Source organism: Lissotriton helveticus, chromosome 4_1 (assembly GCF_964261635.1).
Source record: "Lissotriton helveticus chromosome 4_1, aLisHel1.1, whole genome shotgun sequence".
In the NCBI taxonomy this organism is placed as follows: Eukaryota; Metazoa; Chordata; class Amphibia; order Caudata; family Salamandridae; genus Lissotriton; species Lissotriton helveticus.
The window spans coordinates 1,898,845,985-1,898,857,338 of record NC_136063.1 but is presented as its reverse complement, the minus strand read 5'-3'; the positions used below and the strand labels follow the sequence as shown (position 1 = coordinate 1,898,857,338).

At 46.0% G+C, this 11,354-nt stretch overlaps 1 protein-coding gene across 1 annotated transcript in view; it reads left to right on the top strand.

Annotated features, from left to right (window-relative positions):
* Positions 1–210: 210 nt before the first annotated feature.
* Positions 211–11,354, top strand: part of KLHL13 (kelch like family member 13) — a 427,425-nt gene continuing 416,281 nt past the window's right edge. The window contains exon 1 of the mRNA XM_078688540.1: positions 211–448. Coding sequence (XP_078544666.1) covers positions 390–448 — 59 coding nt within the window. The 5' untranslated portion in view covers positions 211–389. The remainder of the gene's footprint in view (positions 449–11,354) is intronic.

Genomic DNA, 11,354 nt, shown 5'->3' with positions numbered 1-11,354 from the left:
CTGGCTTATAATATTCGCGTCTCGAACCTCTCAATCCTCAGCCATTCCTTATTTTCATCCTCCTGACAGTCTTCTCTGACCCCTTTCCAAATAAACTACTTTTCAGTCTCCTGTCATGCCAATCGTTGTTTCGACCAAACGGGACCAATGGACATCCAGGCTCGACTGGGGCCGTCTTCCAATAGGAGGGCCGCTGCCACAAGAGGGGCCGGGTCAATCTGAGAAGTTGCGCATGTGCTAGTCTGCCGATGACGTCTATGAGCACGTGACTTGCCGAGGCTGGCCCGCTTCCTGTGATGGGTTCTGAAGTCTGCTGTGGGGAGCGTCCCGGCGGGCTTTAGCGCTTGCCGTTTCTTGTGGAGCTACGGGCGGGGCGAGCGAACCCGGGCATGGACCACCCCGCCCAGCACAGAGGGGGGGAGCTGATGTCTGCTTTATTGCTTGACAGGTACGTGCGCCCCTGTGCCTTGGAAGATCCCGCCCACAGACCGGAGGAGAACCTCCTTGCTGAGCGCTTAACTTTGTATGTCCCAGGACCCGGAACCTGGGAGATTCTTAGCAGGTGTAAACACAGCGGACGCTTCTGGACCTAGTTAAACATCTCTCCACCTGTGCCGGAGCTTATGTAGTTCAACTAATCCCCTCGTTTCCTGTAGAGAAGAGCACCCTTTTAGTGCTGTGGCGACCATAATTTGGAAAGACTGACAATCATGTTTTTAATCTTTATTTTTTTTTAAATTAAATGCATTGACGTTTTTTTCCACAACTCTGCTATGTTTCTTCCAGGCCAAGTATGCTAAGGACACGTTTAAGTTGTACAAGCATTGTTGTGTCAAGGAAACCTCTTAAAACTTAAACAATTAAAGAGAGCCTGATGCATCTTCTCCTTACTGAAAAGGAGTACCTGTTCGCAGTCTGCCCCCGGCTGGTAATGGCCCTGGTCCTCCTACCTGAGGTTGGGGGACCCTGGGACACGACTATCTCCTGGTTCCCATGTGAGTTTGATGTGTTTAGTCCCTTGAATGTCGAAAGCATGTGATGCTGACGTTAGTCTGGGTGGGTAGGGGTCGCGCACTCTCTGCAGGACTGATAGTTTCGGAAACCCGAGGAGGTATCCAGAGTTCACACACTGGTGCCCCCGAGATGTCAAAGTGATCATACAACACCACCCTCCCCCACCCACGTCTGCAGGCTCATTGTTCCGGCAGTCACGGGAGTTCGTGTTGATTTCGGGTGAGCGTGTGATTCCGTTTAGAGAGGAGTCTGTTATTGGCAGCACTTTAATACACTCGTGCTTCCACAGCTGTCAGACCTACGTCTACTCTCTCCACAGCTCGTTTGCCCGGCTGTGTTTATAAATAGACCTTAGTTCATTCTGCCGCCTGCCCCTGAAATTGCAGCTTATGAAGTGTATATCTAACCCACAGCATTTGTTAGTCTGTCGAATGGTTGGAATATGAAAGTTGCTGCCTTCACTTAAGCCACGAAGGACTTATTCTGTAGGTTGTTTTTTTGAGGTATGCTACGTAGTGTGAAGTATTTAACGGATCACTAAGTATTTTAGGTGGTACATACAAATGTTTTTTGTAATGTATGAAAATACTTGCTACTTATGTTTTTCGCTCCTCAACATCCTAAAATACCTTTCCTCTAAAGTGGCAACATGCTCCGTGGGATCAATAGTAAAGCATTAATTATTATGCTGTAAATAAGCCTAGTTCGACTTATTTTAAAATACCATAAACCAGACATTAAAAGGTAACCGTAGAAGACGTTCCAAGTCCACTTCCAAGGGAGGTGTCTGAGTGATATTTGTTTTGCGACTCATTGAGTGCTGTAAAGGTGTCCCGGGGCTGCTCCAATGTTATATGCCAGAGGATTATGCAGACGCATTGGCTAGTGTTACTGTCTCAAATGAGTGCCTCCCGCTCCTACCTACGGTATCCCACTTGGAGCTCATTTTCGTTCAGGCCTATAGAATACACGTTTTCCTTTTACAAATTAAAGCAAGAACTCAGATGCTGCTGGTTTACGGTCGGCCTGCTTTAATTTGAAATACCGCAAAACGTCCTTATGTATTTGCGTTTGAAAGATGGTAACTATGCCGATGGATCATCAGCTGGAAGAAAACGAGGCATCATAAACATAAATGCACAGGTGTAGAAAGACTTTTTTCAATGTTCTTCAACACCCAATATTTACCGTGCACACAACGCAACATGCCTTGAGATTGGCTCAGCATGTACCTGTTTTAACCAAGTGGTCGAAAGTTTGACTCCTGACGCGTCACTGCCTTTCACCCTTACGATGTTAAGAGCCATGTAGTTGGAGACGGTACTGTGGTTGTCTGTATCAAGAACATATTTGGTTCTAAGCATGCGCTTTACAATTAGACTGGTGTGTTCATGTGGGTGCTTATGTCAAAGTGCAGGTTTATTTGGGTAAAGAGGATATGTGGTTGTTTTTCTCGATATAAGAAATGCCCCGCAATTCACGCACAGCCCCCCTTCTTTACAGGGATGTGCAACTCTTTCATTTTTGCGTACACTGAGCATAGAGATACTTTCAAAGCTAGCGTTATTTGCTTAGTATTGTAGCAGTTTCATCTTTCGCCCACAAATTGAGACCACTCGCTTTCTCATAGCAGAAAAGGCCACTTTATTCTGGATATGTATATTCATAAATTTCCCAACAGATCATTAATCATGTAAATTTGGCAGTTGAACCGAAACCATTTATTTATTTATTTCATTTCATTATAAATTTAGACTTTATACCGAAACCATCAAATAATCTCTTTTCTTGTATTGAACTCATCATAACTTCCCCAACATTTTCTTTCCATTTTTTCCCCTCCATTGTTCTGTATAATTCCGCCTATCTAAATAATAACTGGAGGAGCCCGCTCTAGACTTCTCCTCCCTGGGGATTTTATGCCTCAAGCCATCTGTTATGGGAAACGCATCCTGAAGTGGCATATGCACTACACTAAAAACGTGTGCATCTACTTCTCAAAGTACAACGTGTGTTTCTCTTTCCCCTTCTTTTTTAATTTTTTTTTTTAAAAAGGGGTGGGTGGGTGGGATTTCTTTAAATACGAAGAAAAACCCCCCACTCTAACTACCTGCGCCTAATCCCCTCAGAAATTACGCGCTGATTGCCTGCCCTGACGCTCCCTCTATCTCGCGCTCCTGGACCCTACCATTATGCGCAAAATCCGCCGGGGGAGACGTCTCGCGCCGCTCCCCCTGCGGAGCCATCGCCCACAAATTGAGACCACTCGCTTTCTCATAGCAGAAAAGGCCACTTTATTCAGGATATGTATATTCATAAATTTCCCAACAGATCATCAATCATGTAAATTTGGCAGTTGAACCGAAACCATTTATTTATTTATTTCATTTCATTATAAATTTAGACTTTATACCGAAACCATCAAATAATCTCTTTTCTTGTATTGAACTCATCATAACTTCCCAACATTTTCTTTCCATTTTTTCCCCTCCATTGTTCTGTATAATTCCCACTATCTAACTAATAACTGGAGGAGCCCGCTCTAGACTTCTCCTCCCTGGGGATTTTATGCCACCCAGGAAAACCAAGGAGTTTTCCTGGCCCCACCCAAAATAAGATAACTTTCCCTCATAACTTCGAATTACACCATAAATTTACCTGTAGTTCTTGCGCGAGCATGTCTCTGATTTCAACTAAATAGTAGGCCATGCCTATAGTAGGCCATGCCTAACTGAGACAGGTGGACCCCGTCATCTCGAAAAAGATGACTCTCGCTACTCGAGATGGTTTCATGTGATAAAACCCCAATCTTCATCACTTTACAAAAACACCCTCATAGCTTTGTTTAGTTTTCGTCTGGCCTTTTCAACTGCAGCATGCGACCTGGCCTGTCGCCAAGATTGTCTGTATACGAACTCTGTCCAAAACAAACAAGTGGTTGGCCAATTTGTCTTCAGCACCGTCAAATCAAGTTGCATCTGCTTGATGAGCGTGAGGCCCGACATTTTAACTAAATCGTTCTCACCTAGGTGGATGATAAGATGATCCGGACGACCACGCATGTGCAACATCTGCGTTAATGTTGGAAACAAATCGGCCCACTTCATGCCTCCTTTACCCTTCCAGACTACTTCGTGCTGCGCACTTGGAATACCCAGTGCCCGTCCGTAAATCTGCTTTTCTGCAAACAGGGCTGCCCACTTTACAAACGAATGGCCTACCATCCAGGTCTGCCGTTTAAACTTTGAATTTGCACCCCGCACAGTACCTGAAATGAAATAAAAATTAGAACCACGTAACCCAACGAGGTACCAAACAAAAACCACAAAATCATTTACGCACATAACGTTTGTAACTGTTAGACTTCCACCTGCCAATGCGTTTTAGTACACCCAAACCCAACCTGCCAGCCTCTGTAGCAGCCCCTATACGAAAAGAGTGTTTCGCAAAAATTTTCGGGTTTTCCCCCAAGAATGTCAGAGCCCTTCTCAATACCGCTAAAAATTGTGAGCTAGTAATCTTCTCTCCAGATTCATGAATGAAAATATGACCTGTTTTAAACGAGTCCCCAGAGATAAATCGAACCCACTCCTGCACAGGGCAACAATCTGGCAACCCACTACTGTTCAAAAAGACCCACGTACCTCAGCCTAGCTGATCGGTTTTAGACTTCCTCACCCATATCCCCAACCTATGATCGCTTACGGAAATCTCTACACTGGATAGACCTCCTTCATTGCCCGCTCCCAACACCTCAGACACCCTGAAAGCCCCAAAGAACATCCAAATCATAGCTAACCTAAAACACCCAACCTCCCAACAATCATAACAAAACCACCCCAACTGGTGTAATAACTTCTGCAACAACTCAAATGTGATGGGAGCTCTCGGCCGCTGAAAACCGATTTACCCCCTCTGCAAACCCCTCAACATTTTCCTTACTAAATGATCATCCACTGGGTCAAAACCCCACCACAATTGACCATAGAAAGATAAACCGGACAACTTCCCTGCAATGGTGGTGTGAGACAGACCTTTATCTATGAGAGTCAAAACAAAATCGCAAATACTACCTTTGACCTTCCCCACTGACTCAGATCCTCCCAAACTCCGTGTATAATGCAAAAATTCCTGCCATGCTTGCACATAAGTTCTCCTAGTCGAAGGGGCAATGGACTGCTCGACTAGCTGAAAGATCCTCACTCCCCTAGGGCCCAAAGGTTGTGTGGCACTTCCGTTTTGTGGATATCCGCCCCTGGCGCCAATTCGCGAAACTTCTGCCACCGAAATCGGGAAAGAGCATCAGCAATGCAATTATTAATCCCCGGGACATGTCTAGCTTTGAACATCATATTGAGGCGCAAACTTAACAGCATGAACATTCTCAATAACTGTAAAACTCTGACGTCTTTGGCCTTCTGGTTGTTTATCAGGTTCACCACCGCCATGTTATCAACATGAAATAACACCGACCTGTTCTGAAATTCTTGTCCCCACACTAGTAATGCTACGATCAGGGGAAAAAGCTCTAGAAAAGCAATGCTTCTGCCGTGACTCTTCCAATGTTCTGGCCAACCCTCTGCACACCACCTTCCCTCCCAGAAGATGCCAAAACCACTGGACCCCGCAGCATCGGAATATATTTGAACTTGCCATACAAAATTGTCGTCAACAAAATGTAACGGTGTGCCATTGAAATTGTCCAGAAAACACAGCCACACTCGCAAATCTTCTTTGATGTTTTTTGTCACCCGAACCCTGTGGTGTGGGAGATATGCACCAGATAACGCCATGCCCAGACGCCTACAAAACGTCCTTCCCGCCCTCACCACCCGACAAGCGAAGTTCAAATAACCCAGCAGTCGCTGTTCCTGCCTCACCTCAATCTTATTTGAGTTCATAACTGTGAGGAGAAAAGCCTTGATTTCGCAAATCTTACTCTGTGGAAGGCGTGCTGTCATATGTGTGGTATCTAATTCAATGCCCAGGAAAGTTATGACTGTATCGGGTCCTTCGGTCTTGTCTGGCGCTAAAGGGACCCCCAGAGCCTCCGCAAGCCTCTGGAATTGTGTCAATGCTTTTTTACATTGCCCCGTGTTTGCCTGTCCTATGAAAAGGAAATCGTCCAAATAATGACAACTGACACCCCCTGGACATATCTGAGAAAAAATCCATTGTATGAATGTGCTGAACATTTCGAAAAGGGCACAAGAGGCCGCACAGCCCATTGGTAATACCCTGTCAACAAAATAATGCCCTTGAAAGAACATCCCCAACAATTCAAAATCAGTAGGGTGAATGGGCAGCAAACGGAAGGCCGATTGAATATCACATTTTGCCATTTCAGCCCCCTTTTCCATCTTTGTCACTAAATCCACTGTTGTGTAAGACACTGATGTGTCCGCCTCTGATATAAAATCATTTATAGATCCCCCCCTTCTGGCCAGGATAGATGCTGTATCATTCTATACTCGCCAGCCGCTTTCTTAGGAATGACTCCAAGAGGGGACACCATCAAATTCGGTAAAGGACAATGCCGGAAAGGGCCCGCTATTCTACCTGCTTCGATTTCAGTTTCCAGCTTTTTACGTACCACTTCCGGCAGCTCCTTAGCCGAACGCAAGTTGTCAGCCCACCTCTGTTGTCTGGGGCCCTGATATCCCAGTTTGAAACCTTCCCGAAACCCCCAGAACAAACGAGACGCTGCATCTGTATCATGATATCTATTCAACCAGGGCACCAAGCTGTTCAGTCTAATTGGAGTAGGCGCCTTTTGGGAAAGGAGGGAAAGGGGCACCTCTACCTGCCCAGCCACCCTTCTCTGGAAACCGCTGTTGGTCACTGACCCTGTGCCCGCTGAAACCCCCCGCTGGGGCATTACATTGCGTGAGTGGATGACGCCCCCCGCAATGGGAACAGTCGTGCTTGAAACGGCACAATGGTCTGTTGCACATTCCTCTGTTATAATTCCAACAGGCTCCTGTACCTGATGAAAAACCTCTTCCCCATGTACCCGCTCCAGATTGAGCGGGACGCCATAGAAAGGGCCGGTATGGGACTGGCAAGCCACTTGCTGTGTGTGTCGTAGCCGATGGATGAGATGTGGACATCCATTGAAGCCAAAGCTCCGAATCTACGTCACCCCAAGGCTTCTCCACACAAATGCTAATACGAGCTCGAAACTCCTCGTCATAGTTAAGCCAAGAGTAACCCCCAAAGTGTAACTGCGCCTTCCTAACTATGTCCATGTATTTGTATAGGGCAACAGACCTTTCCGGATACCTTTCACAATATATACTTGCGTATATCAAAAAGGCTGAAGTCCAGTTCTCAATCGTACGAGGCACCCTGGGACGTCGCGCTAACTCCCATTCCTCCTCTTTGGAACCTTCTTTGCCCTGGACATCTCGGTGCAGCAACTTGAATATGTCCACAAATTCGTGATTCCATATTCGCTGCTTAGTCTTGTCCGACAAGTGGGACCCCAAAGGCATCGCCAACCCCATATAAGGAAGCCGCTGCCTAACATTAATAGCTACCCTCTGCTCTGATGCCCCATCCTGAACAATCCCTCCCGTCAGAACTGGCAACTCCTGATGTAAAACACGTGTGTCTATTGCATTAATCGGAAGCAGTGTACCAGAAACCACCGAAGTATCCGGCACAACAGTCTGTCTGCCGTCCCTTCCCCCAACAACTTTCACCACAGGTAACTCACGAAAATTCGCCCTGTCATCTCTCCCCTCATCCCACACCGCCCACCATTGATGCTTACCGCATGGTAACTGTCCTGCACGTCGCTGCAAGTCTGTCGGAGACATCCGCTCTTGATAGTCTCGTGGGGTCACGTTCACCACAGAAGAGTCCGCACTTGACCTCTGAAACAACAAAGAAGAATTTGTTGCCCCCCCCAACCCCGACCTCTTTCGCCACAGTACCCCCGCTCTTTTTGCCTTTCTTTGAATTCCTGACCTGACCCTTTGCCACCTGACTAACATCACCCCTCACCTGAACACCACCACTAGTACCCGGGCCAGCTTCACCCCCCACTCCCCCGTCAAAATTTGACCAAAACATATCAGAACTCCGCTCCTGAGGCCTGTCTGGTCGCAAAAAATCCGCTCTGGATTCGCTGTAGTATACTTTACCAAGCTCCCCAGTATGCCGTGACACAGTAGGGGCAGCCGCCTGAACAGATGGCGCGTTCTGAAAATTAACCATCTGCGCCTCAGCCATGTCGCGTGCTACTCGTGAGGTAGTAACAACATCCATAGAAGCATGGCGCATATCTTGATTGTCAGTGAACCTTGGGCGCTCGACCCAAAGCGACTGACCCTCTCTGCTCCCGACCCGTGCGCTCTTCGTGTGTGGTGCGTCATATGGTGAAGGGCGGGCACGTGGAAACAGATATTGCGTGTCCCACCTCCTGGCTTCTTGATCTGCTAACATTGTTCTATGTCCTTGCTCCTGTTCAAACTCTCCATCCGTGTCAGTACTCTCAAAAAACTCATCCTCTACCTCAGAATCACTCACATCTTGTGTCCCTTGAAATGTTTCAACTTGCTGACATGCCTGAGGACCAACAACAAAAGCCAAAGGCAGCTCTCGCGCGCCAGACTCAATGGTTCTAGTCAGCCTCGAACTATTCTGAGGTAGTTGCATAGGAATCAACTGGATAGGAGAGGCGCGGGTAGGTTGCTTATCATAAACCACTTCGTCATCACTGTCACTGGAATAAGCCACCAATGAACCCGTCCTCCCTCTCATTATGAAATTCTGACTGACAGTGTTCTGTTCACGGTCCATGCCCGCTGCGTCGCAGACAGGCAGACAATTTTAGGGATGAGGAGGTAATGGAAACCCCTGCCCGCTCATCCTTTCCTGAGTAATAGCCACTTTCTTGATAGCCTTTTCCTTCCCTTTTCTCTTCAGAGCCACCTGTGTACCACTCTTATCCGCTCCTAAATGAGCTCCCGCCACCAGCGTATTTACCTCAGAGGCGTTCGGTCTGTTGTCAAAGTCGCTCGCTGGCTTCTGGCGTGTGAGGGAAGAAGCTCTTCGCACCGTCACAACTGTTCCTGTCTCACCAGGTCGCAAAAACGTCTCCCCACCAGCGCTCAAAGAACGGGCTCTCCCATTCCGTTTTTTGACAGAAGCCGGTTGGCAGGCTTCAATGGCATATTTTACCCCCTTTGCCGCTTGTCTCTGTGGTGGGCGCTTCGGGGGAAGCATGTCATCGCGCGCTGCCTGCGTCAGCATGTCTTCTCTCCCTTCACGCTGGATCACTCGCAGCACCGCTATCAGCTGTTCACTCATTTCCATATTGAGTAAAAATAAACTTTCTCTGCCTAACTAACCTTCGCTTCTATACCATTAAAATAATTACCCTGTCTGAAAATCGGATTTCGTTAAATAGGAAGAAAAACCCCCCTCTCTAACTACCTGCGCCTAATCCCCTCAGAAATTACGCGCTGATTGCCTGCCCTGACGCTCCCTCTATCTCGCGCTCCTGGACCCTACCATTATGCGCGAAATCCGCAGGGGGAGACGTCTCGCGCCACTCCCCCTACGGAGCCATTACGTTTCTATTCCTGTGAAAAGTTCTTTAAAGTATATTTTATTTGGTTACTTTTTTTCCAGGCTGTGCTGTCTGTCTATTACTTGTGGGTCTTTCTTGTTCTCCAAAGAAGCTTTACTGGGAAGCATTGTTTTGTTTGGGGCATAGTTTTATTAAATATCAGCATATACATGAATACTTAAATTCCAAGTCGATCATCTTACTTTTACTATAACAAACATGCTTCAATGAGAATGTTATTGGCTGTCAATTCGTGTTTGGTAGCATACCATATCAGGACATTGGATGTGCAGATAAAACACTTTTTTTATTGGAAATCATTTTGTCTGTATATACTGTTTGACTGGAAGGTCTTCAGAAACTGGTGTTTACATAGACATAATCGACAGACTCGCACATGCACAACTTTAGACCCGGCCCCTCATGTGGCAGTGGCCCTCTGATTGGAAGATAGTCCCAGTCGAGCCTGGATGTCCACTGGCTCTGTTTGGTGGAAACGATTGGCATGACTGAAGGCAAAAAAGTAGTTGATTTGGAAAGGGGTCAGGAGAGACTGGTTGAAAATAAAGAATGGCTGAGGATTGAGAGGTTAGAGACTCGAATATAAGGAAGCGGGTTGGCATGGTATAGTGGAGGCTGAAAACGCGTTATGAGAGAGGAGGATCTAATATTGATACTGCAGATAGAGCAAGGGTATGATCTCCCCTTTAAAGAGCTATGCTTTATTTTTTTTATTAAAAATGACTAGATTGATATTGAAATGCTAATACATTTGATGTCTACGAATAATAATCATAAGTCACTTCATCACATAAAAGAAGCTATATGCCTATTTGGCGTTGCAATGAAGTGTTTTACATCTACAAGAAGATGGAAGGGTAAGGCCCATGCCCTGCCAATGTAAGAAGTAGGTGCTGCCTGAAATTCCCAAACAGTATATTCAGCACTCCATCTTACATAAATAATTATGAATTTACTTGGAGAAGCAGAGTCGGTGCAGTAGCTATATACAGAACTTGGTTTTGACAATGCCTCTGCTGTGATGATACTGTGAATTGGGACAACATGAAATATGAAGTTTGCGGCCATGTAGTATGAGCCACTGTATGAGTAATGTGGTGCAAAAAATCTACCTGGGCAGACAAAGCAAGCACTATATACCATATCCAAAATGCGGTATGTCGCCATTGACGCACACAATTGAGGTGTGGTCCCAGCTAAAGCACCTGCCCAATACAGTAATATACATATTGTGTTTACCAAAGAAACAGATGTTGGCAAACACTAGATAAAACACTCATTTGTAGTGTGCAACAGCTTATGAAACATGAGCATATGGAGAAGCCAGAAAGTTCCTGAAAAACTCTAGCACCTCATTCCAGGGTTTTCATTCAAGGCATTCTTCAGGGATTCGAATTTTCGCAGACAGAGTTGCAGTAGTAATTTGCTGCTTCTGAAAAGCTGTCATTCATAATTCAGCTCAGTTGGTGATCGGGGAACTTTTAAATGTCTTGCGTGACCCTGCTATTTGCACTCTATACCACTGGAGGCCCATTTTCTTTTTAGGGTAGTACGCATCACTTACTGTATAAAACTAAATTGTAAGGCTTCTTTGTCTTTCCATACCTTTATCTTCATAAGAAATTTTTACATTCCAGAGAAACTCCCAAATTAAGAAAAAACATTATTTATCACCGCGCTTAATCAGTAGGTCCATCCTTTTGTTGGCACTTCCCTTTCAATGTGGTCATCTTGTGCCTTA